Source organism: Armigeres subalbatus, chromosome 2 (genome assembly GCF_024139115.2).
Source record: "Armigeres subalbatus isolate Guangzhou_Male chromosome 2, GZ_Asu_2, whole genome shotgun sequence".
Classification (NCBI taxonomy): domain Eukaryota; kingdom Metazoa; phylum Arthropoda; class Insecta; order Diptera; family Culicidae; genus Armigeres; species Armigeres subalbatus.
Window position 1 is genome coordinate 444,673,575 of NC_085140.1, and position 26,925 is coordinate 444,700,499.

The 26,925-nt window shown below is 40.4% G+C and overlaps 1 protein-coding gene across 2 annotated transcripts in view; it reads left to right on the forward strand.

The window, feature by feature from the left end:
• The window catches only part of LOC134218129 (stress-activated protein kinase JNK-like), a 50,449-nt gene extending 25,867 nt beyond the window's left edge, over window positions 1-24,582 (forward strand). For both annotated transcript variants that reach the window (XM_062697006.1, XM_062697005.1), the window contains exons 2-4: window positions 13,756-13,871; window positions 22,918-23,047; window positions 23,107-24,582. In XM_062697006.1, the coding sequence (XP_062552990.1) occupies window positions 13,870-13,871; window positions 22,918-23,047; window positions 23,107-23,970 (996 nt within the window). In that variant the 5' untranslated portion in view covers window positions 13,756-13,869 and the 3' untranslated portion in view covers window positions 23,971-24,582. The remainder of the gene's footprint in view (window positions 1-13,755; window positions 13,872-22,917; window positions 23,048-23,106) is intronic.
• The last annotated feature ends 2,343 nt before the right edge of the window (window positions 24,583-26,925 follow it).

Below are 26,925 nucleotides of genomic sequence, written 5' to 3' on the forward strand. Positions count from 1 at the left end.
ATTTCCAATCTTAAAATTGGCTAGACCGGCACCGGGAATCGAACCCAGTCACCCTCAGCATGGTCTTGCTTTGTAGCCGCGTGTCTTACTGCACGGCTAAGGAGGGCCCATTTCCGATGTATCACAGTTAAAAGCAAAAAACAAAGTTTTCGTATAGACTCTTTAAGAAACATATAAATTAACTTTACTGATGTGCGATAGTCTGTCTTGTTTTTATACACAATTGATTTTTTTTTAGAATGCTGTCAACAGTCGAGTTTAAAAATGTCCGGTGCAATTGATCCATCTTCAAGAACTTGGTTTGATAAAAATAGGAAAGTTCTGTTTTTTTTTTTTAATATTTTACCTTCAAAATACGTAGATTACTTGCTATGCGTGTTCATGAACGTGTTTTGTTTAGGGATTCGACAGGGAATCAATCTTAGAATTTGGCAAAACTTGATTAATACATATTTTTTCGAGCGAATCCTTCATAAAATTTGTTAAATCTACAAAAAAAGAAAGGGCTGAGAACAAATTTTTATGTTTTGAGTCAATTTTTTGCCCTCTTATTGAAGTAATAACTTAAAATCTAAATATCCATATAGGATGTTTTATGAAGGAAAGTTGACATTTTTTATTAATTGCATCATTTGTATAGTAATGGCTTTGTGCTGGGGAAGCTATTCAATAAGGAAATTTTAGTGGAATGTCTACAATTGTCGGCTCCTTGGCTCCTGGCTCTTCATCTTCAAGTATATCCAATTTTCCGCAAGCGGTAATGGCCGCCAGCTTTTCTGCGGGTGAGTCTCTGATTCAACGTTTCTGGATGTCAACCGTTTCGAGCATTTTGATCAATATGGTATATAAGAAGGCGTGAATTCACTCCATCAGCACTTTCTTATATGCCACATTGGTCAGAATGAGCGAAACGGTAAGTGCAGTTGAACTCCAGAAACGCCATATCAGAGACTCACCCGCAGGCAAGCTGGCGGCCATTAGCGCTCGCGGAAAACTGGATACCAAAGCATTAGGCGTAACAAGCGAGTAGATATTACCTAGTAGAGTTAAAAAATATACCTTACCTAGTTAGTACATACGCCTAGTATAAGTACTATAAGCGATTATTTTCTTCAAGTCGAGTCAAGTACGAGACACTGTAGACGGCCTTACTGTTGAGGTCGAAATACGTATTCGTTAAAATTACAATCAAGTGGTGGTATTAAATAGAATAGTACGAACTCTTATTACAAGTGAAAGTGAATTTATTCAAATTTTGCGTGGCCACTATAAAGAACTCATCAGTACGGTTGTGTATCTAAAACATGAGTCACTACATAATGATCATTCGGCTAGAGAATCTATACTTAAAAATAAGCTAGAACGAAACTACCCTGTTTCTCGTCGAAATAGAGGTGATCAAGTCTCCCCAACTTCCCCTAATGAAGTACATTTTCTGGATGAATCATTGAAAGCATTCGTACAACTAGCCCTATACAAAAATATTACGATCGATGGCTACACAGCAAATAGTTTTGAAAATTCAACGACGTGTAAAATTACAGCTTATCCCATCAAATAAATTAACATTTGATATTCAATTAAATTTATTGAATTTTACAAGCAAGCACCGTTTAAATTTATTTCGATTTAAAAGAAAAGTTAGATCGATTTAATTTTACGTTTATTTGCATGCTCCAAATATGTGCATGAAAATACATTTAAAATCACAACATATTTTTATCTGTGTAGTAAAGAAGAAGAAACACGTTTGAGAATGTTCTGGGCTGTGAATTAAAATTCTCTAAGGGGGATGGAGAGACAATTGGATTTCCTGCAGCAAATAATTTATTGGGCTTTTAAATTTAAGGAACTTTATTATACTCATTATTTAGATTGAGATGTCATGGTCAGTACAAAAATATAATTATTGGCCAAAGGGGGTACCTGCGTGCGTACAAACTATCCCCCACTGTCTGGCAGTGATGGTAGAAAGCTTTCTGTTTTTTTTAAATACTTTATTAATGTGATTTTTTATCTTAAAGGTAAGTTCATCACGGGAAAAACAGCTTTCTGGTTTTACAACGGGTTTACAGTCAGTGAAGGGTTTACAATCAGTGAAGGGTTTACATGTCAGATTTTGTCCGGAAGCTGGAGAGTATTAGCTCTACTGCAGCTCCAGTGACTCAATTCAGACTGCCTGGTATTTCATGACCGAGGTCACTTTTGCTTACAATAAGCCCCGCCTGTTTATGCTACCATTATCACTCTAGGAGTGAAATCAGGAGTGATTCAGTTTCATTCTAAATTTTCGACCACTATTCTAGTTTGAATTTGGAGCAAAATAGAACAAACTCGCTGGTTTCCCCAGCAGTGTTCTATTCATGTTTTTCAAATTTTCAATTAATTGAAATCATTATGTTACTGCCAAGAAAGGCACCGTAATTGCAAAGTGGATTGATCCGTAATAAAATGACGCATCCATACACCAAAACAATTGAAAAATATTTGAATCTCGTGGTTCAAATCTGCAGAAAATAGAACGGAGCGTTATACAGTGTTGACTCGATTTTGTCTGCCCCCGATTTTGTCTACCCCCGATTTTATCACCTTTTCGACCCGATTTTATCACGTCCCGATTTTGTCACGTTTTCGACCCGATTTTGTCACCCCAAAAAATTTTGTCATTCTTTTTATTTTCGTAAATAATACCAAAAATAACATTGATTTTCATGAAATAACTTTCACCGCCTGTAGTTTTTTACGAACGATTTCTGAGTACCTGGGAAATATTCTGTAAGCAATTTCGACAAGAAATAACGGGTACCGTTCACGCATTTGGCCTTTCCAAGGCATAAAATGATTCATATTTGTGGAATGAATAAAAAAAATGAAAATATGTTTTTTCCAATTTTGTCACATACCCTGTTTTATCACCCCAAAATTTACCAGGGGGGTGATAAAATCGGCATATTACTGTATCAGTTTTATTTTTTTGACAGTTGGCTGGTATAAAAACTGAATCTAGAACAGCTGCTGGGAAAAATAATGTTTTAGATTCAAATTCAAACTGACAGCCCCGAACGATTTGAATCAATGCTGATTTTACTCTAATGGATCCACAAGAAAATTTGCAGATTATTCAATCCAGCACGTATTTAGTTTTGGTTACTTGATACATAGTAAAACATATTAAAACAATCTCACCAAATTAATCCACTTCCAGGTAATGGGAGACACTCCTAGTTCCCACGAAACTACTTCCTTTAATTTAAAGTTTTACATTCTATACAATTCAGCACTTATTACAGCATATTTGTTTGCTATAAATACACAACCACACTTTACACTCGCGCACTTTGCCATACGTGTATATTATAAATCCGGAAGTATACGAATTTAAGACCGAAAAACTCCTGGGGCGTTGCACCAGCCGAATTTAATAATTTATGCTATCAAGAGAAAAAAAAATCGCTGTCAGAAAATTAAAAGCATCCAATCGCGCGCAGCGCTTACTTCGATCATCTCACTGGCCCAAGGGTATACCCCGGACGAAAATGCATAATGGCGGATGTATTCCAATTCCAATAAAACCTTATTGATAAAGTTTTAAAAATTGTTCAATTTTTGATCTTAAAACTTTATAGGTAGGTACAACATAATATGCAGGAAGATCAATAAATCAAAGCCGAGTTAATCTTGCCTACCACCAGTGGCGCCGGGAAGGGTAAGACAAGTAAGAGATGTCCTACGCATAAATGTTCCTGGGTGGGACCGTCAAGGCTTTGTCCTACCCATGGTTATATTAATAACATATCATTAAATTTTAGGTAATTGTTTTAGTTACAATACAAGTCAGCCGTTTATTACAATTATAGCACGTTTGAATGGATTATTTGACTCCCACGGGATTTTTTCTTGTAGAAATCTGAAAGAATTTAACATCACATCATCAAACACAAACATCAAAGGACTCTGCACTTCTGAATGTCAATAAAAATCCAAGATGTTAAAAATGATTGCTTGAAACCATTACAGACTTGGAGAAATATGTAGAATCCGGCACCCCTGTTGAAGCTTATAAAGTTTTTCGAAAATCAGAAGCATTCCAAAATGAGCTGTGCATAGCAAAGTTCCGATCAGGGTACGATGTACTTCGTAGATTGGACACTAGTGATGCTCATGTTTCTTTTGAAATCTCTATCCAAACTGCTATTAGAAATCAAAGCCAGTGCAATCCTTGATGTCAACCTTAAGATAAAAATGACAGAAGAATGACGATTACTATTCCTGGTATCCGTAACTTGTAGGGAAAGGAAGTGTAGATTTAGTACTTACTTAACAAGTGGCCTCCGACTCAGCGATAGCCTTATAAGTACCACGAATATTGGGAAAGGTATTCGTTGGCTCAGGATTTGTTTGTATTTGGTAGATCTTACACCCTAACATACCACATAAAGGTGTCTACCCATCGTTACTGATAGAAGCATTCCACAAAAAGATCGAAGGACAAAAGGTCGATAAGAGGGAAAGTATAAAGGGCAAACATTCGAATGAACAAAATTTAAAAATCAAAAATTTTATAAACATGTAGACTGAGACAATATTTTCAGTAATAATTTTGGGATTAGGATTCTAAAGTGAAAGCTGACTCACAACATTTCTCAGATATTTCTGCTTTTTCATGATCAATTCTTGAGTGAGTGTGCAGCATTCACCGGTCGAGCAAATGTGGTCCTTTTTGCCTAGTTCCTAGACAGTGAAGTTGAATAAAGCCTGTCCACGTTAAATTTCGGACACCCATCTTCTAACTCGATTTTTTTAAATTTTCACAAACCACTGAGAATATCGATTTACACACAGCTGAATAATTCCGCTTTAAGTGATACATTCAGCATGTTTTCATTCTCTTCCAAATGGATAGAATGGCTAAAAATCATATGGACATTATCTCAGTGTCCGAAATTTAACGTGGACAGGGTTTAATTTAAGCTTGACAAATCGTGCACTTAGGATTCTGGTCGTACGCGTCGTTTCTGTTGAAAACTGCTCGGTTCTTTACAAGCCACTGGAACATGTGGAGTATGTGCTAATGTACTATCGCTTATCAGGCGAAACACATTGAGTGCACGCGTTTTATTATTACAATTTGAGTGAAACTCTTTTAAGTTCTCTTCCATGAAGAAGCAGAGGATTTCTCGCTCTATTGTAGACTTGTACAAGTTGATTGTCGCAAAGATTTTCCTCTTCTTCCCTAGACTGAAAGTGAACAGCGTCATTTTAATTAAAAAATAAACTGCTCCGTTTGCGAGAGGCTTGGAAGCATCCTTTTAAGAAGATCTGAAGCCTCCTTTCAAAAGGCTCGGAAACCTTCTTTCAAGAGGCTCGGAAGTCTTCTTTCAAAAGTCTCGGAAGCCTCATTTCATGAGGCTCGGAAGGTTTCTTTGAAGATGCTCGGAAGCCTCCTTCCAAGAGGCTTGGAAGCCCCTTTCAAAGGGTTTTTCAAAAAGGAGGTTTTCAAGTGACTCGCAAGCCTTCTTTCAAAGGCTCGAAAGCCTGTTTTCAAGAGGCTCGGAAGCCTCCTTTCAAGAGGCTCGTAAGCCTCCTTTCAAAGTCTCGAAAGCCTCCTTTCAAGAGGCTCGGAAGTCTCCTTTCAAAAGGCTCGGAAGCCTCCAAGAGGTCAATCATAACATCAAAAAACCAAGACACTAATGCTAGGTGAAGGTAACCCATACAAAGCGGAATTGTAGACACTTCCGAAGAGAGGGTATTTTTTTCTTTTTGATTTTCTCAAGTGACACCTGGAACTCATAAAAATGATGTTGAACTTCGAGATTCTCGCAGATTCCCAAACATACATCAAGAAGCTTTCAAGAGGATCGGAAGCCTTAGTTCACCGGCCATGCTTCCGGAGATATTGACGGGAATACTGGGATAGACTTTCGTTTCAAAAAAGAAGTAAAAAAATACCGAACTTTTCTACACATATCTGTCTCGCAGGGAATAAATCATTATGGAAGAATCTGTTATATAAACGAGCGAAGCTCATAGGAATGGTATTCACTGATTTTCTTTTCATTTCCTACAAGCCTGTCCACTTTTGGATTTCATTATGAAAAATTCTTCTTTTATAAATCCAATTTTTGCTTTTAAAAATGTTGGTTTTGTGGAAAATTCTCAATTGTTTATGGAAGTTTTACATTGTTTGTGGAAATTTTATATTTATTTATTATTCATACTTTACTGGCAATTTCCCACTTTTTTGTGGAAAATTTCTAATTATACATGGAAATTTTATGTTGCTTGTTAGATTCTATCAATTATGATGAAGATCCTTAAAATCGATACAAATATTAAATTTATTTTATGTTACCCTCCCTTCAACTTTCCAAAAATATTGAGTGGGGCGAAAAAAAATTTTTTTTTTTTTGAGGATTTTATTTTTTTTATATTTTGAACATTATTCATAACTGTTTTTATCTTGGAACGAAATATATCATTTATAGACGATAAATTTGTTACCAAGACTCTTTTAATTGAAAATACGAAAATATTCTAAATCCTATCAAGTCCCGAATATTGAGGGGACTCTTGCTTACAGATTCCGTCCTCCCTTGCAATATGTGGCCATTTCCATCCACGTTTTCAGCATCTTATCGGTGTTTGATGGCTTTTATGTTGCTCGGCACACAATATCCAGCTGTAAGGCCGTCAGAATTACGCCTTTAGATTTCATGCTTTGGATGGCTACTTCGAGAAGAACACTGACTGAGACTTGAAGAAACTATTCGAAGTGCTCGAACCAACATTTCAGCTGTTCAAGTCAGTGAGTAATTGATAATCTCCGGTTGCTGCAACCATCCTTTCTGTCCTGTCCTGTCTGCAGCAGCGCCCGCCTCCTACTTACAGAGACACATACCGTTGACGGGACTCGTACTTTACTCCTCTGATTCTCTCTGTTGCTCAATCTTTGCTTCTCTACGCTCCTCAATCTTCCGTCGGGTTACATCTCTGTAATCCGTTCTTTTCGCTGAGTGCACAGCACACCCAAGTTGTAATCGCCGGTTGCGATAAAAGCATCGTCGGTCACTTCTCTTCTACGCTACCACCTTCCAGAATATCCACTACCCGAGCTCCAAGTTCTTCAACGAACGATCTCTTCACAGCTGGATCTTCTAGTCTATTTTAATTCGTCGCCCGTACCTTTCCTCCTGCCGCTGAATCCGAGCAATGCGTTGTCGGATCTCGCCAATTAGAAGATGATATATAATGATATGCGATTTCAGCGCTGCGTTTATTACGGGTGTCGACTCCATTTTCAGCTGATCCATTATCAGAGGAGCCAAATACTAGACCTGTCAACTAAAAGCGGCTTCAGAGAAGTAAGTCAAACGCTGCTGGCTGCATACGGGACAAACGGGCGAAGGTGGGCTCCCCGGTCGACGATGGAAGAAAAGCCGAAACAACCGTCAATAATAGCCTCTTCTACGACGCATGATTGGAGCAAGGACAAATCTGTGGATGCTAGAAAAAGACGTGGCATGTCAGTCACCCACCGAACCAACTGATTAGCTGAAACGCTGGCTCGACACTTAGAACAACTTTTTTGAAGTTTCGACGACTTATCCTAAAAGGGAAGGGTGACAATTCTCCGACGACAGCAGGCAGGATTCCGTCGCGCACGATCAAGTCAGAGCCATTCTGTAACGCTTTGCATCATCTTCGAGCAGGTCAATGAATTTCAAGAGTCCCTCTAGTTGGTACTGAGTCCTGCACAATGCAATCGCTAGAGTGAGGCAAGGATGGATGTATTATATCTCTGTTGCTGTTGCCCATCGAAATCGACGAAATCCCACCACCATAGAGCAATCAAAAGACCTCATCCCAGATGATGATACTGCCTTATCAACGCAACAGTGCTCTACCATCAACGTCAATAAGATCAAATCGTTGGATGTGAACAACTTCAACTGTGCGATTGGCGGGCAAACAGTGGAGAAGGTCAAAAACCAAAACTAGCCAACAACGGGCGGCGGACCAGATCCAATTGGTTCAGGCAATGCACCAAACCCCGAATGCGCAGCTCTAACGTGAAATCTGTGATGTTATACGCCAGTAGGAGCTGGTGTGTATTAGCAGAGATCACATAGATTTGCGAGTATTCATCAACCGATGTCAACGTCCATCGAAATCCGATATCAACAGCATCTCTACTATGTTAATGGACGTAGGTCGGTCACACACCACGTAAGACTGGAGAAGAAATCTACAAGCAAGCGCTGGACAGGAATCCGCAGGACATCGTAGCAGAGGCAAACCTTAAATCTCCTGGCGACGAAACCTTAACCGAGAAATAAACGAACTCGATACGAATCAGAAGAATGTTTTATTTTTAATAAAACTTTAACTCCCAATAAGCAAGGTTCCAACCAAATACCTGAGAAGACATCTCAGATCGTGTGGGGGTTGAGAGGCGAAATGTCCTCCGTACGACTATACAAAAAATCCCCGCAGTCCATCCGCTAACAAATAGTAGGGCGTCTTACCGCACGGCTAAGGAGGGCCCCACAATTATATATTCACTACTGAATAAATATGTTACAAATATTCATATTCTTTGCTTTATCTAAACATTCTTTGCTATCATTTTCTATAAAAATTTGAAATTGTCCATGGAATAATTGCATTTAGATTTTTTTTTTTTGTTTCTTGTTATTTTTTTATTCCCCCCTCCCCCCGTCGTACCTTCCGAGAGCTGTCGGACATAAAATAAATTTAATATTTGTATCGGCCTAATTTTCACCATTGAAAGTGGACAGACTTGAAAAAATGATCAGTGAGTACCATTCCTATGGGCACCAACATAAAATTTTCATGAGGAATTAGAAATTTTCCATAATTTTTTTTTCATAAAATCCTCCATGAACTTTGAACGCTTTTGAAGAAGGAATCATTTATGGAGAATTGCTCAATTTTATTGCTTTTTTAGATTTTTTTATGGAAATTTTCATACTTTTCTATTGTTTCTGTTTTTATTGACGTGGGAAATTTTTATTTTTTTGTGGAAAAAATATGTATTTTGTGGAAAATTCTGTAATTGTTTATTGCTAATTTATTTATTGGGGCCCTCCTTAGCCGTGCGGTAAGACGCGCTGCTACAAAGCATGACCATGCTGAGGGTGGCTGGGTTCGATTCCCGGTGCCGATCTAGACAATTTTCGGATTGGAAATTGTCTCGACTTCCCTGGGCATAAAAGTATCATCGTGTTAGCCTCATGATATACGAATGCAAAAATGGTAACTTGGCTTAGAAACCTCGCAGTTAATAACTGTGTAAGTGCTTAATGAACACTAAGCTGCGAGGCGGCTCTTGCCCAGTGTGGGGATGTAATGCCAATAGGAAGAAGAAGAATTTATTTATTTATGGAAATTTTGAATTTTTTTCGTGGAACATTATGGAAATTTCATCTTTTATAATTGCAATTTTTACTTTCAAAAGTGCTTATTAGTTTTTATTTTGATGAAAATTCTTAATTGTTTGTGAAGTTTTTGCACTATTTGTGGAAATTTTATATTTATTTTTTGCTCATACCCTGATTACTTTATTGATAATTTCCTAATTGTTTATGGAAAATTTCTTATTTTTTAGGGGGGTTTTTATTTTAGTCTTAAAGAAATCGATCACTCAGCGGGACTAATATGCGTAGAAATCTGCAAACACGGGCTATATTTCTCGGCACAACTGTCCCGCTGAACTATTTCCATGATTTACACCGTAAATTATATTCATATATTCAAAATATGAATGATTTCAATAGAATGGAGCTCTCCCATTAGTCTAGCGATGTAAACTCCTTAAATCTCCTGCCCGCTAGAAGCCAGAAATGAAAATTGCAGTTTCATTCTACATAGGATTTTATCAGTTGTAATCACTTCGAAGAAAATTCGTCTCGGCTCAACCTTCTCTTGTGTAAATTGACATCAACAGATATTTCCGATATTTCCGAAAATACGAGGCTATTTTCGTAATTAGACTTAGATTCTCGAATATTTGCATAAAAGCAGAAACTACGATAGCATAAAACCAAAATTTGCTGTAGAGATAATGCAAAATTACGGGATAAAAAGTTAGCAACAAAATTGTCTTCTTTTTTGTTTCTGACAATTTTTTCCGGATCTATTTCCGACAAAAACAAAGCTTTGTCATTGATTCTCTTTTGTCGCTTGTTTTGCAAGCGCATCCAAGAAAAATTGATTCCCCGGTCTTAATACATGCTCACATTTGCTACATGCATTTCACTGAGAAAATTTTCGGAATCCCTTTCAATTTTTACGTTTTTGATTGGCTGAGAAGATTGTTTGATAAATGCTTCTATCCGTTCCACAATTAGTATCATTATTATTATCATTATTATTATTGTCTTTTTAAGAGGCTTTCAGCCCTTGGCTGGCTCACCTCTGAAGCCAGTATCAATTTATCGCTTATGAAACAAATCAGAAAAAAAAAATTCATATCATATCATTCGTAATAGTATTATTTTCAATATTAAAGTGAATTTGTTTCAGGTACCATACATTTTATTTCATAATTCAATAAATTCATTAGTAGATTAATAGCTAACGCGCCTGCGTATTGCATACAAAATAAAATTATAGCCACTTCCGAAGGAAGGGTCAAAACAAAAGTGGATTCGAATAATTCTTAAACGCAATGTCCAAATTGATTCATATTTCTGTACAGGGTGTTCAATAAGTTCGAATACAAATGTTTGATCATTGTGTTTGTAAGCCCAATGTTCATATTCTGTATTAGTATTGGTGTCAGCGTAAGCGGTATATATACGCTATCGGATGTGTGTAGTGTTGACATTCTGTCACATGTTGTTTGTTCATTACGCGCGTTGAAAATGAATTGAGGCATCATAAATAGCCGTTTTTGAAGGTCAAAATCATTGCGACGCACTTCAAAACTAAGGTTTTTGGGACGATTGATGCCCCCAGTGGCCCGGTGATAAGACGGAGGTCAGCCCTACGTGTTACAATAGGACGATAACCTTTTATACACGGAAAATGCGATTTAAGCCTTATATGGGGCCAATTTCATCGACTTTTTAGACAAAACTTTGCGACCTCCCAGCTTCCCGGATTTGAACCCTCTTAACTTACTTGTTTGGTCCTTTATTATATTAAAGCTGTACGAATACAAGGTTACTAACTTGGACCAGTTCAAGAAGTAATTCTCAAAATCTGGAACGAAATGCCCATGCAGACCGTGCGTGCCGCTTGCCGTCCCGATGGGTTTTAGAAACGTTTGAAGCTCGTGAAGAAGTATAAAATAGAGGTCATTCCAAAAGAAATGTTACAAACGTTCCTTATAAACAAAACTTCCAATGAAATGCAACCGGGAAAAGAAATAATTTAATCTTAATTTTTAAACATTTTTTGAAAGTCTATTCGAAATTATTGAACGTATACCCCCAATTGAACTGCCAACAAAATAGCAGTCAATCAAGCAGCCAAAATTCAGCTCAAAAACATTATGTGTTGTGACAAATTGTAGCACATTAGTTAGTTCTGAAAATTATTAGAAGCGATATTTATGGCAAAACACAGTGTACGAAAAGCATCGTCTCGCAAAATGTAAATTAATTCAGGTTTTTAATTGATGAGATCACACAGAACTGCGTTCCACGAACCGATTTCAATTTACACTCTCCCCAGACGTACACACTCTCGCCATCAATTCCGAGAGCATTCTAAGGCATCTCCTTATCATCCATGGATAGCGCTGCTCCACGGTGACGACTGACGTCACTACTAAGTAATGCAGCGTTTCCAATCTAATCACAACCCTCGAAAGGGACTGCGCTCAAGATAGGAGCTTTCTTTCATAACCGCCAAATGCGGAATCAGCGGGCGAGTATGTTTTGGAAAGGCCAGCTTGAACTGGAAACGATCACGTCACGATCGTCCCGCGTAATAGCTCATCGATGACGTGCAGGCAAACTAGTCGCACGCGCCCCGGTTATGCATATCCGATGATGACGATGTGCTATGATTTCATTCAAGAAAACCCTCGCGCGTCGTCTGAGAGCATCGAGCGAAAAAGCAATTACGCGAGCACGCGAACATGACTCATATATGAGCCGCACCGGCACGAGGCGAGAGAGGGCCAAGCTGCTGATTCGCGCGCGCGTATGTAAAACGGTGAGAAATGGAGAGTGGTTTCGCGTTTTTTTTTCTTTTAGAATCACGTGCGCGAGATGCAGCGAATGTAAACAGAGCGCAAGTTGACCGGGACCGGACGCCACTCGATGAATAAGCCGGTTTGTATACCAACAACTTGAGCGAGGTCATTCAAACCGTGCCGTGACATAACTTTTTATATCTGCATAATACATAATTAGAAAGAAGAAATTCGCACATCTTCGGTTTCATGCGTCACAACACTACCTTGTCACTTGTCACTGTTTTAGAGGAATTTATCATCACTCGCCCAAGAAGGTTATTTGCTCTTTTGAGCTGAATAAAACGGATACCGATTAGTAAATTCCAAAATAGGTAATGACTCATTTCCAAACAACTTATTCTGCAAGTTAGTTTTAATTTCGAAAAGATTTTGTATGGACGTCAACCTCTGACTAAATAATTGGAACGTTTGTTAGATACACATCGCTCTGCAAAATAGTGTTATTTTAAAGGGGAACTGTCCCGATCTCCATCTCACTGAACATATATCCATCTTATCGCTAAACAAAGAAGTACGGCACCAAATAGGTCGCTTCTTTTTGTCAATATGCGTGCTTACAGCACAAAAATAATAAACAAACCAAATTTCTTTCCATTGCTTTGTTTTTGATGGGATGAATATCGGAGCCATGAGATGAAGTCCAGGAGCAGTTCCCCTAACTAGTAGTAGTAAAAGTAATTACAATCAAGTGTTTATTTTAATTATTTTCACATTTTAAGTGATCTTTGTGTTTGTTTTCAAATTTTAAAACTTCCTATTTATACCAATTGCATTGCAAAATTCTATAAACTAGCCTATTTAGGCTTTGGTTTTTAAATTTTATCCTAAGACTAACAATTTAATAACATGGCTACTATATACACTACAAAATTGGATAACCTAGGGTGGGACTAGCTACCGGATCACGGTGTTTTCATCCCTACCAGATGGTGGACCTCAGATGTTCGTGTCCTTAGAGGGGTGTTGAGGATCATCCATGGAAAACATGCATTTTGTAATTTGGCGCAAACGTTACTTTTTCAGATTACGGCAGACCGGATACAGTAACTTTAACAAAACATTGCACTTCGTCACTGTTTTGTCAACCTGTTGTCTGAAAATAAGCTTGCTGTCTAGAGTCTAATATATCTGTGATTATATATATACGGGTATCTATTTCGGATACGAGACAAGTAACACCGAGATGTTTTAAGCTGCACGCTCAGATATCAACTGACTCTTGTCTTTATTAATATGGTTGGATTCGATTACCAACGGCACTCAATCACTCACTGTTATTCCAGTGACCACTATAGAGTCAAGCCAAGATAAACGGCCTCATTGACCCATTCCACTGTCGAATTGTTTTTATTGTTTTCGAGTTACCTCCGGATCTCGACGTTTCATGCATTTCTAAGACATAAGGGATAAGGCATAAAAAATCGATTTAGAAATTTTTCCGAAGTTTTTATTATTATTGATTCTCAAGCAAAAGTGAATGCTGATTAATTGCTACTCTGATGAAATGATATTCTTAATATTTCCAGGTTCCTTCGGCCGCAGAACACCAGCCTTACCCGATCGACCAAAATGTCTACTTTGAGGTGCCGAGCCGATTTGTTCTTACGCGACAGTTGGGCATCGGGGCCCAAGGAGCTGTAATGTAAGTATATCTTCTTCTTCTTCATTGGCATTACAATTAGGCAATGAATTAGGGGTGACACTTAACGATAACTCAGCTGAGCTTTGACGAATCATGGCGACTACTGCGTCATAACACTCATATCGCGTCAACGACAAGCGTGGTGATTCCAATACTGCGGTACTGAATTGCAGTCTGGGTGTCAGCGTTCAGCGCAGACCGCAACGCCCAAAATCTAAAGAGTATTCATCGGCTGCTGCCTGATAGTCATCAGTGCATACTGTAACCGTTCGGCGGATCTCGTTGTAGGGGTAATGACGGCTTTGGCAGGTTTTGTTCTATTATTGTCAGGGGGGTTTTTTATGACTGATTATACTCAAATTTGGCCCAAACATTCTTTGCATATCAAAGAATATTGTGGCCAAATTTCATAAAATTCGGTCGACAAAAACCCCCCTGCCAATAATAGAACAAAACCTGCCAGAGCCGTCTGTTCCCCTATAACTTTTCTTGCTTCCAAATTTGAAACTCTTCCCATTCTGTTCTTCTCTACCTTGTTCTTTACCGCTTTTAATTTTCTCCTTGTGCTCTTCTTTCTCCTCTTTTCTGTCTTCAATACCCATTTTCTTACCGTCCTTCACGGATTCGGATTCCTCTTCATTCGCAACCACATACAATTTTTGTCTAAAATTCTTCAAAATATCCTCGATATGCAAACAAATCTTTACCTGATGTTGCTTCTCTGACTCATCCTCCACCACAGCGGCTTAAGCTCGAATCAAATAATGCCGCAACCTCTGAAATCAACACGAGATCGAACTTTTTGTTCAAACCACTTTAAACCCTGCTCTATTCCTATCACGGTTTTGTCGATATTCATAACCTCATCACTGAAACTTTGTTCACCAATCAAGGCGATCTTCATTTTCTTCTCATCCAAAAGTAATCTTCGCAAAAATATGTCATTTGGCCGAACAAACAAAAACTGATCTAGCCGAAATGGACATTCGGAAAAAATGTTGTTCACCCTACTGGCCATTTGGCCGAAAAAACCGTTCAACCAAAAAGATGTTTTTGGCTGAAATGGTCGTTTGGCAGAAAGGCCATTTGGCCGAAAATGTTATTTGGCCAAACAGTTGAATGTTTTTGACCATACAACCCGTACATAATCATCAATGACATTTTCAATCAAATGGCCCTTTCTGTCAAAAAAACATATCGGCCAAAGGTTCATTTCGGTCAAATGCAATTCGGCTTGATGATTTTCTGCCAAACGACCAATCTTCTTTTATTTATAATTTCCGAATTATTTTTTAAATGGACAACACAAAGAATTCCCTGTAGAAATCCAAAGAAATTCCTTAGAAATCCAACTTTTACTTCGTTTTTACAACAGTTTTCCGTGAACCTTTAAAAAAATCACGTCGAAGTCGTAAATTTCGTAAAAATCGTGGAAATTCCTAAGAATTTTCCATATTTAAAAAAAAATCCCGTGCAAATTACAATGCATTTCCTATAAAATGTCGAACAACTTGTCGTTGAAATCCAATTTATTTGTTGATGTCCACATTTTGAACAATCTGAAGAATTATCTGTGTAAATTTTTAAGAATATACTCAACAAAAACTTTTCGTGAATTTTCTGACTACAAAATTCGGCAACGTGCCCGGCCCACCGCAGTCTTCCGATTTTCGCGGTGTGAACGATGGATGGTTCTCCCAACAGATGATGCAACTCGTGGTTCATTCGCCTCCTCCACGTACCGTCCCACATAGGGGTATTTTGCCAATCTTGCCGGTATAAACTACTTTATTCGTTAAAACAACTCGAACTCGACCCAGTTCTTTAAAGGCTACGGATGCATCAGGTGGTACCTGCACAGGTTCAGACATGCGGCTTCTTTCGCCTGTCCGTGATGTCCAGTTGTGACAGAATCGGCTCAGCCAATCCTGTTCGCATGTCCCGTTTCGGAGCGGAGAGGAGTGCGACGTTGAAAGCGTACTTCAACGTTCCTTCCTCACTTTCTCCGATAACTTCGTCGGACGAATGTTCCAGAACGCAGAGCCGTGGATTGACGACCAGGATAGTCAACATCTTATGGAACGTACACACGGTCAAGCAGTTTGACCAACATTGACTCCACCTCTCGTTCATTCCAACAACCATCAAGTTTTACCAACAGCGGCACAAACAATCAATTTATTCGACCAACAATATCACACACGAACGACCGAAGCGCCAACTTGAGCACCAACCATCAAAAAATATATGGAGGTTTGTGCAACTTCACTACAAATGCTCAAACATGTTCGGCGAACCTAGACTCCGCCCCCGACAACTCAAACCAAAATCAAACCGTTTTAATTTTTTCCAACCGAGCCGCCAACTGTCAAATGGTTGTTCGAACAACATCACACACGTTCAAACAAAGCAGCAACCGAAGGGTTTTCTTGGAGGCGGAGTCAATGTTCGTCAAACTGCTTGACTGGTGTGTACGTTGCATTGCAACGAGGTTGAAGCACGGAACAGCAACAGGAAAAAGTCGGGGGAGCTCATGCTGTTGGGGAAATTGAGAGTAGGATAGATCCGATGCTGGGGACTATCCGAGTCGTTCACGATCGAGGCAAGAGCTTGATAGCTCAATTACTCAGTTAAGTGTTGAATGTCATGAAGCATCATGAAAATCTATTACATGTATGTAGATCCGTTGCTGAAGATCAGTTCGAGTAGATCATCACACAAGAACATACACGTCTAGGATAGTCGGAACACCACTACACCGGACGTTATCTACACCCATAATCTCTTGTGGAGGCGATGAACCGCAAACGCGATGGGCTTTCGGCCTTCGAGGTGGCGACGGAACAGCTGGACGCCATCATCGACTTTGCGTCATCGAAGCATAATATCAGCAAGGACCTCAAGAGGAGCTTGCAGAAACTTCGAAAGTCGATGCTGGACGCCAAGTTGGAGAGGGCGGTCGGGACGGCCAAGTGTAAACCCGTGAAATCGGTGGAGTCGAGGTCTACCCAGACTAAGGCCCAAGGATTCGCGGACTCGGGCAAGGTCGAATCGGCCGAAGGCGTGCCAGCGAAGACGGTGGTGCCAAAGTCTACCCAGACTGAGGCTCAAGTATTTGCGGGTACGTCGGGGGTGACTGCTCCAACGGAGCAGACACAAAAACGGGGGAGACAGTCTCCAGGGGATGAGCTCCCTGGGGTAGAGGTGTGCGCCGCCGCGCCACGCCGCCGCCGCCGGCAGTTTTTGGCACGCCGCCGCCGCTGACATTTTTGCATCGGCGCGCCGCCGTTTAAAAATTGTCACGCCGCTTATCTATAATTTTCCACGCCGATACAAATTTGAAGATGTCCGCAGAATTTTGGAAGTGGAAGTGGAAATTCTGAACATTCAATGGATTTCCTGTATAATTTCCTGATCCATCACGTTGAAACACCAGAGATTTTTCCGTGAAGATACCAATGATTTCCATGTAAATCCCATCCAATTTATACTTGAATTTTTGAAAATCACTCCGTAAAAACTAAGAAAAACTTTGTGTGTAAATTGCGAAGGATTTCTCTTTGAAATCCAAAGAATTTACCATTGAAATTAATTTTTGAATGGAAAAGAGGCGTTCAGCAGAAAGCCATATGGAAGGAGATCACAAGGCTGAAAGTTGTTTCGCCGAATATGTCGTTTAACCGAAAAGACTATTTGGTAGAAGCCTATCCGAGCAAAGATTGAGAGCAAATCGATAACTTGTTTCAATGTTGTGAAATAATGGATTATTATTACTTAACTTGATATCTTTTTGGTCGTTTTAACGGTTGAGTAACAAAACGTATAGCAGAAAAGTCTTACTGTGACATCAAATGGAAAGCTATTCCTGCTGTCATTGAGAGCAAATAGAAAACTAATTTTGATATTGGTTTCCGATAACAAAACAAGTAACAAGATAACAAAATTAGATCAAAATATGTACTCAATCATGATTATTCATATTTGAAAACAAATTATGAATCAATTTTAAGTCAAAATCAAAATATGTTTTATATATGTACTCATTACATTTTCAGTCTTTGCTAGGGTATCTAGCATAGAATGTCATTTGGTCGGATAGTTTCTTTGGCTGAAAGAAATGGTTAGATGAATAGCTTAATAGGCAGAAATAGTCATTTGGTCGAAAGGGCCATTTGACCGAAATGAACATTCGATCGAAAGTTCGGCTGAATCGGTCATTTTGGATATTTTCAACACATTAACGGGAGAATCTTTTGAATTTCGTCAGAAAATTCTTCAAGTTTTTCAAGAATATTCATTTGGAAATTATTTTCAGAGTTTTCACGGAAGTTGTTCAAAATTTCCTTAGGAAAATATTCAGAATATGCACGGAAAGTTCTGTTGAGAATTTTTCGAAATTTACACTTCCTCAATCTAGATCATTTAAGATGGTTAGTTTTTTTTATTCTTTATTAGATTGCTTTTTTTCGCAGGGAGAAGTTCATCACTAGACGGCTAGATTGGCAAAGCCAACTTTAAAACAGATTTTTTTTGCAATATCCGCGGGAGACTGTAGAATTTTCACGAGAAAAACTCCGGCATTTCCAATTCTTCAAAGTTTCTGCAGAAGATGGTTCAAAATATAGATTTCAACGAAAAATTCTTTGGAAAATTGCTCGGAATTTTCAAGAAATGTTTTTGGATTACTTCAAAACATTCTTTCTATTTTCGATAAGAAATTCTTGGGAAATTCCATTGACGGAAGGCGACAGACGGGTAATTTGGCACAGAAAGCCGTTTGTCCTAACAGGTCGTCTGGCCGAAAATGCTGTTTGGCCGAAAAGGTTTTTGACAGAATGGGCCATTCAGCGGAAAATGTCATTTGACCATTGAACAAAATTTCGTAGCCTCTCTACTTTTAAGTCGATACTGGCTTTTAGGCCAAAAGTAATCTAACCGAGTACCATTAGCAGAACTAAGCGTTTAACGGTAACTGTTATCTGGTCGAAACAGGTTTGACAGAAAATGTAGTTGAGTCGTAAGCGACGTACAGGAACATTTGGCCGGATTTTGACCGTAACAGTTTGTCCTAACAGGCTGAAAAAGTCGTTTGACTGAATACCCAACAAACAATTGAGGCTGAATAAGCTAGTTTTTTATTGTAGAAGACCATTTTTGGTTGAATAAGTGCTCTATCAGCTCACAATGTTTATTACAAAAAATGCCGGTTGATTGTCATTTGGGAAAAAGAGCCATTTGGCCCAAAAATGTCCTGTCTGCAAGACAACCTTCTTCAAAAAGTGTTGTTTGACGGAATTGAATAAAAAAACAAGTTCGGCCGAATAGGTCATTTGACAGAAATTGCCATTTGGCCGGAAGGGTATTTTGCAGAAAGGATATTTTCGTGTCAAATGACCATTCCTACCACACGGCATTTTCGGTCTAATGATTTATTTGGTTAAATGATTTTTTCGGCCTAATTACCAGTTCGGCCGAATGTTCCTTTTGGCTGTATGTCGCTTTCGACCAAACTACAGCTTAATAGGATTTGATTAGATGACCTATTCGGCCAAACGACCTGTTAGGGTAAACGATTTTTTCGGCCAAATTATCAGTTCGGCCGCTTGACGCTTTCGGCCAACTGAATTTCCCAAGAATGTCTTATGGACAATACACTAGTCGTTCGATAACTGCAACATGTTTTCGTTTTAGTTAGCGAATGCAGTTCTAAACGTTCTAAACGTCCAACTATTGTCACGTCCGACAACTTCAGATGCAATATAAGTACATTTGATTGTTCAGCGCAATGCAGCTATCATCGAATTTAAAATCGTTTCGAAGTTTAGCGGTCCGATAACTACAAAACTGATGTAACTATTAAATTGAAGTTAGAAAGCATTGCAGTTGAATAAGTTTCAGTTGTCAAACATCTATTGTACAAAGAATTTCCTAAAATTCCTTAAAAATTCCGAACAATTTTCCGTTTAAATGCAAAGATTTTTCATATTAAAATCTACATTTTGAACAATCATTCGCGGAAATTCTATTAAAGTTCACGTCAAATTCCGGAGACTAATTATTTTAGTCTGAGCAAGCCAACGTTAAAACACCCATTCTATCAGTCGCACTTTCCTACAATTATGAAGTAAATTTCGAAGAATACTCAACAGAAACTCGACAAGAACTTTCCATGTATATTCCGAGGATTTTCCTGTAGAAATTTAGAACAATTTCTCGTGAAAATTCTGACGAGTTTCTCATGACGAATTTTTTGCTGAAAGCTTCTCTTGGTAATTCCATAGATTTGTCTAAACTTCAGAGTAGTTCCCGAGGAAAATTACAATTAACTGCATATTATTCGGCAACTCGAAAACCTTTTTTTTGTTGAATATCTTGGCTGTGCATATGCACAGCACATGTTTCAAAATGGACAAATTGATATGAAATTTGCGAAAAGAATCCACGTGTCTTGGAGGGACTGGAACTCTCAACCTCCTACTCTCTAGATAGGCGTGATAACCCCTACACAACAAGACCACTTAAAGGTCACATTTGCGGAAAAGCCATCAGAGTACAAACCTCCATCGCGGTTAGTTTTTTTTGCAAATTGAATATCTTTCGGATGCTTGATTTGTCCTAAATAATTTCCAAATAAATATTTAGGAAAAAGGCAAAAAAATTAAGGGACGTGATAAAAAAAAACGCCACGCCGATGCACGCCGATGCACGCCGCCGCCGCCACCGGCTAAAATGGCTATCGGCGTGACGCCGAAAACGCCGCCGCGGCCGACCAAAATTCTGACAAACGCCGCCGCCGATGAATATTTGACCGGCGCACACCTCTACCCTGGGGGCTGCTCCAAAACGCGGAGGGTTACTACCTCGAATAAGGGTAGTGGGGCTGGGAAGCTGAACCCCGGTCAGGTACCTCCAAAACCGGGGGAGGAAGGACCTGGAAAGGTCCGTCCACTCAGGAAAGACGGTGGTAAGGGGTTACGGCAGGCTGAAAGTTCTCAGCCGCACCAGACCAGGGAAATAGAGGGGGATGACGCCTCCTGAACCCTGGTCAAGAACAAGAGGAAACCGAAGACGTCAAGGGCCGAAAAGAAGGCCCAGGCGAATGAGGGTAGCAAGAAGTCTAGGGTAGGCGCCAATCACTCCAGGGGCGATGCCCTAGACATCACGGCGGACGAGGCTAAGTACTCGGATGTTTTGAAGGCGATGAGGAGTGACGTCAAGCTCGGTGAACTCGGCGCCGACGTACGTCGAATAAGACGTACCCGGATGGGCGAGATGATACTCGAGCTGAAGCGGGGCGTCTCGCAAAAGGGCGCCGCCTACAAGAAGTTGGCGGAGGAGGTCCTAGGCGAGACGGTCAAGGTGAGGGCACTCACGACGGAGGTGAATCTAAGGGTTAAAGACCTGGACGAGATCACTGAAGTCGAAGAGCTCGTCACGGCACTGCGGCGACAGTGTGAAGTGGAGACGCCCACCGCAGCCGTTCGGCTACGGAAAGGTCCGGCAGGGACGCAGATAGCATTGGTTCGGCTATCTGCAGCGGACACCTCCAAGGTAGTCAAGTTAGGGAGCGTCAAGGTGGGATGGTCGGTATGCCCTGTGCGCATATACGAGCAACCCGAAGTTTGCTTCAAGTGCCTGGAACCGGGGCACAAGCAATGGGACTGCAATGCAAAGGCCCTGACAGAAGCAATCTCTGCCGACGCAGCGGATTGGAGGGACATAAGGCACAATGCTGCACGAACCCTCCCAATTGTGTGATTTGTTCCAGCAAAGCTATGAACAGCAAGCACCCCTTGGGGGGTTCGATGTGCCCGGCGTTTAAGCGTGCTGCAAAATCAAAGTGCAGGTAACGCAGCTGGCTTGCTCGGCATCGCCCGAGTGTTTGGTGTGCGCAGGTTTAGAGGAAACGGCGGAACACGTGTTTTTCGTGTGCTTACGTTTTCGCGCAATGCGGTCTGGACACTACCCCGGACAACCTAGTTCGGAAGATGTGTAAAGATGAAGTTGGCTGGAACGCCGTTTTATCGGCTATCGCCCATATCGTCTCGGAGCTACACAGAAGGTGGCGCGTGGACTCAAGAATGGCTAGTTCAGGCGCAAATAAGAGGTGGTCCAAGGGATCGGAGTCGGCTTCATGGGTCATACCGGTGGTCATGCTCTGTGGTCGAACTCGATCCTTTTATCGAACAAGTGGCCGCGCGAAGAACAACATGGTATCGTCGCTTTCGCGGCGTCGGTCAACCGGGCGGGTTCCGAGCCCGAGGACGGAAAGGGGTCCTCGTCAAGGCTGGGGCAGGCGTAGGCCTCGCGTCGGCAAGTCCCTCTGTGTGCTGGCGAATAGGCCCTATCGCAGAAAGGTCAATTTGGGGTGCACGCGGCATCATCATTCTTGATACCAGTCGTGCAGAGGGAAGCAGGCGCGAAGTCGACCCTTCCCACCTTCCGAGGACATAGGGCGTGGTAAGGCCACCTGGAAAGCCGGCAACGCGCTGGCACGATACCATGATGTTCTTCTAAAAAAGTAAGTTACGATATTCGGTGCTGCAAGGACACGCAGCTAACCTCGAGGGTGCGTTGTGCACTGCCCCCCCTTTGAAGCATTACTTCCTGGTTATACCGAAGGGGCTATGGGCTTGGCGGCAATGGAAACGGTTTAGCGGGTCGGGAATGTAGTCCTGCCTCCCTCGGTGATCCCTAACCCCACACTTCCTGGTCAACCCAGGATGTCTGTTGAGCAGATTCCCCCTCCATTGTTTAGGAAGGAAAAAAAACACCCATAATCTCTGGATCGACTTATCTTCTTATCACGAAGGTCGTGGGTTTACAAACGATAGGTGGAGATTCAATACGCGATTATTTTCAGCTTTTAAAAGACAAGTATAGGGGAATAGAAAAACCGTTTTATTTCATTAGTACGAAAATACTATCTTTATTTTGCTCGTCGAACCGAACACATTTCTCAGTATTGCATGACATCACTCGCATTTTACAGAAATCTATTGATGTAGCTGGTAATACTATTCTGTTTATTTCACTAAACTTTCAGGGCCGCAATTGATAAGACCTCTGGAAAGCAAGTAGCAGTCAAAAAACTCTCCCGACCATTCCAGGATGAAACACATGCGAAGCGAGCGTACCGCGAGATAAAGCTACTGCAAATGCTGGACCATCCTTTTGTGAGTCAAGTTTGAATTCCCAACATGTCTACAAATTTTAACGAATTTTTGTGTTCCAGATTATCAATTTACTATACGCCTACTCGCCACAAGCAAGTTTAGACTCTTTCAAAGACATTTATCTGTTCACGGAATGCATGGAAAGCAACCTGAGCACCGTGATTGGCAACCCTTTGGACCACGAAAGAATTTCGTTTCTCATTTATCAAATTCTGTGCGGGATCAAGCATTTGCATTCCGCAGGCATCATCCACCGAGATCTCAAGCCCACCAATATTGTGGTGAATAAGGATTGCTCTCTCAAGATCCTTGACTTCGGGCTGGCGCGAAGCGTAGGAACCAATTTCATGCTAACTCAGTACGTGGTCACCCGGCACTACCGAGCTCCGGAAGTCATCCTCTACATGGATTACGACACAAACGTGGACATTTGGGCAATCGGGTGCATCATGGCGGAACTCATCAAAGGCCAAGTGCTGCTACCGGGAACCGATCACGTAGACCAGTGGAACCGGATCACAACCACCCTGGGGACCCCATCGCAAGAATTCATGTCCCGGACGTCCGATTCCGCGCGGAGGTACATCGAGAATCTTCCCTTCCATCCGAGGCCATCGTTCGATAGGCTTTTTCCGGACTCGGATTTTCAACACGCAGAGGGCAGTTTTCCGGAGGTGAACAGCCAGAACGCCCGTGATATGCTCGATCGAATGCTCACGATCGATCCAATGGAGCGGATAACCGTTGTGGAAGCATTGACACATCCCTACGTTCGATGCTGGTCCCGAGATGAGGAAGTTAACCGTCCTGCATCGGTGCCATACGACCACACCTTGGACGAGCAAAGTCTCAGCTTGGGCCAGTGGAAGGAACTGTTGTTCCGCGAAATAAAGGATATCCAAAGACAAACGCTAGGCGAATAGGAAAACGAGAGGCTTGTGTTAATTAGAGAAGTGAAGAATTTTATTAATAGTCAGGTTTCGAATTATTTTAAATATATTTATCATGTTACGATTATTTAGATTTTATACTATTAAAGTTTATATTTACGCAATAGCAAAGTATAATTTAAAAACTTGTATCGCTGACTGAAAAAATCTTTCTTTGTGGACGATTGAATTGTTGATTAGATTACGTCAGGAACGGATTCTTTTGTAAAAAGTTGTTGAAGAATGTTGAAATAATATTTTCTTATTCAAATTTAAAGAATCTTCCATTAGAAATCATTAAGAAATGAAAAACCAATTAAAAGACTCCGAAGTCGATAGAAGTCACGCTAGATCTTTGTAGTCTAAGTTATAACATGTTATATAAATTAAGTTATCGACATGATAGTTCAAAAGCGTGCGCCGTCTGAACATAATATTAGGATTTAAATCACAAATCACATACAAGCAATCGTGTGAAATTTATAATTCATTCCTTTATGCCTTTTTTGAACAAACAAAGTTATACAGAAAGGGCTATGAATTCATTCTAGAAACCAACATTTTTCAAAGTAGCACCCAAGAATATACAAATCGAAATAAATGTAACTTGTGTCATATTAGAAAAAGCGTCTTTATTCAACATCAAAAGAACACCTGTAAACTGGGGAATCATGTGAACTATAACCGATTGCTTCGAATCTGCTGTTAAATTCATTTTTATTTACATAGGTTAGGTTTACACATAAGGGAACTGTTCCGATCTCCATTTCACTGAACATATATTCATCATTCATCGCTAAACATATTTCTTTGTTTGGCACCAATTTCGCCGCTTCTTTTTATCAACATGCGTGCTCACTGCTGAAAAATGACGAGCTCGTTGGTCCAGTGGCTACCGCTTCTACCTTATAAGCAGCAGGTCGTTGTAAGAAGTGTCGGAATAGTGCCAATAAAACACGCGGATTTATGATAGTGCTTATGATTGTTTATTGCATGAACGCTCGATTAACACTGAAAGCTATACAAAGGATTTGTTTCTATCTCACTGTGTTGATCTCACTGTGTTGCCAGTATTTCAATATTGTTACACGCTTTCTTCTTTTTAAGAACCTGTTACCTTTCCATAATGCCAATGAGCTTTAAGGTGAAGTTGGGTTGAGTACCAAAACAAAGCTTTGAAAGTATTGGTACAATAAAAACTCTCATATACTGTAGTAGTATTGGTGTCGTATTTATAAAAAAAACAAAGAATATTAGTAGGGTGGTTCAAAAAACGACCCAGCACCACCACGCTCACCCAATTCCGTCCCATGCTCCGAGTGTCCTACAAAAACCGATTTGAACAAAAACTGTTTCGAGCTCAAGCCGGTTCAAGTTTGTATGAAAACTAGTATGGGAAACGAAACCTCTTATTACACTGGCTACAGTGCCTCCCCTCCAAACGCTGGCGTAAAGAGAACCCACATAGCTGAAAGCAACATTCCTGAGACTCCACTGAACGAAAACCGCACCGCAGGAAAGATCCATTGATTACGTAACGCAAAAATAGCATTTTATACCCCACTCACCCCCACGTCACACTTTTTGTATGAAGCATTTGCCCTTCCGCGATTGTGTAGACTAGACTAGACTAGAAGTATCTGCACCTGGTGCGATAGATGTCACAGACAAATTCTGGATATTTTGTTGAATTGCACGTTTCACTGATGCCTTCTGAGAAGCCTAATGATCATGCTAAAGATTCGCAACCTCGCTTAAAAACGACTTCCAACTATTGGAACGACTATTCTATATGGATTGTCTATGGAGCTGAAGTTCTTGAATATTTCATCCAGTCATATGGTCTCCCCCCTCGCCATCGCCCAATGACGGAGTGCCAGAATCAGAATAATGTTAAATTCAACCTCGCCATATCAACTGTCATACAAACCTGAAACGACCTGTACACGGTAAGCCTCTATTCAAACCAGCCTAAACCATCGGATGACACCCAAATTAAAAAATCATAATCGACTGAGCGTGGCGGAGCAAAATTATTTTTTGAACCACCCTGTTTATTAGTTTGCTACTGCCGGTGCCGTTGTTAACATTCGCTCCGCGATCAGTTTTTAATCGTTTTTTTTCGGTCAAAAATAGCAGTTATATTAAGTTTTCGGTTTAAACAAGTGACTGATTTCGAAAATTGATGTTTATTTTGCATTCCATCAACATTTCGGGGTGTTCATGTGCGGAGAAGTGAGTAAAAACTTGATATTTTCAGTGCCCTTTGAGAAGAAATGAAGTGCAGTGATAAACCCACCACATCGCGAACGGCTAATAAATTGGCACGAAACTGCTAATTTATGATATTATTCGAGCCGAAATACATAGGACTCTTTGGATAAACATGTTCATTATCACGGGAAGTGAATAAATATGCTGTGAACAGGTTAGTAATTTGAATATTAAACTTTTGTTCGATGCTGTTCGAAGCATTCGAATGCTGGTAGGAGAGGGGTGCGGGAGGTGTGGGGTTGACCCGTGGAAGGTCCGGTGCCATCTTGACTGCCATCGTGGTACTCTTCCAACTATGTCCTTAAGCACCTTAGTATATGAAAAAGTCATTAGAAAATAGGAATCGAATGTAAATAAAACGTTTATCATTGACACAGGCGCATGAAGGCTTCTACTTTTGAAGTGTTTCACATTTACTCATTAAAAACTACGAAAAACATGATAAAATAATGAATTAAATCAACTACTCCTAACTCGAAATCCGTCCACCGTGGACGGATTTCGAATCAAAGGATCAAAATCCGTACAGCTATTTCTTCTGGTAATCTGGTAATATCAACGCACCCTCTGACCATAGCCTATCTGCGTTGTATTTAAATACCGCTGAGCGATACGTCTACTGGGCAACACGTCCGGTGTGCACTGCACTAAGATCTCCTTAGATGCAACCGGACC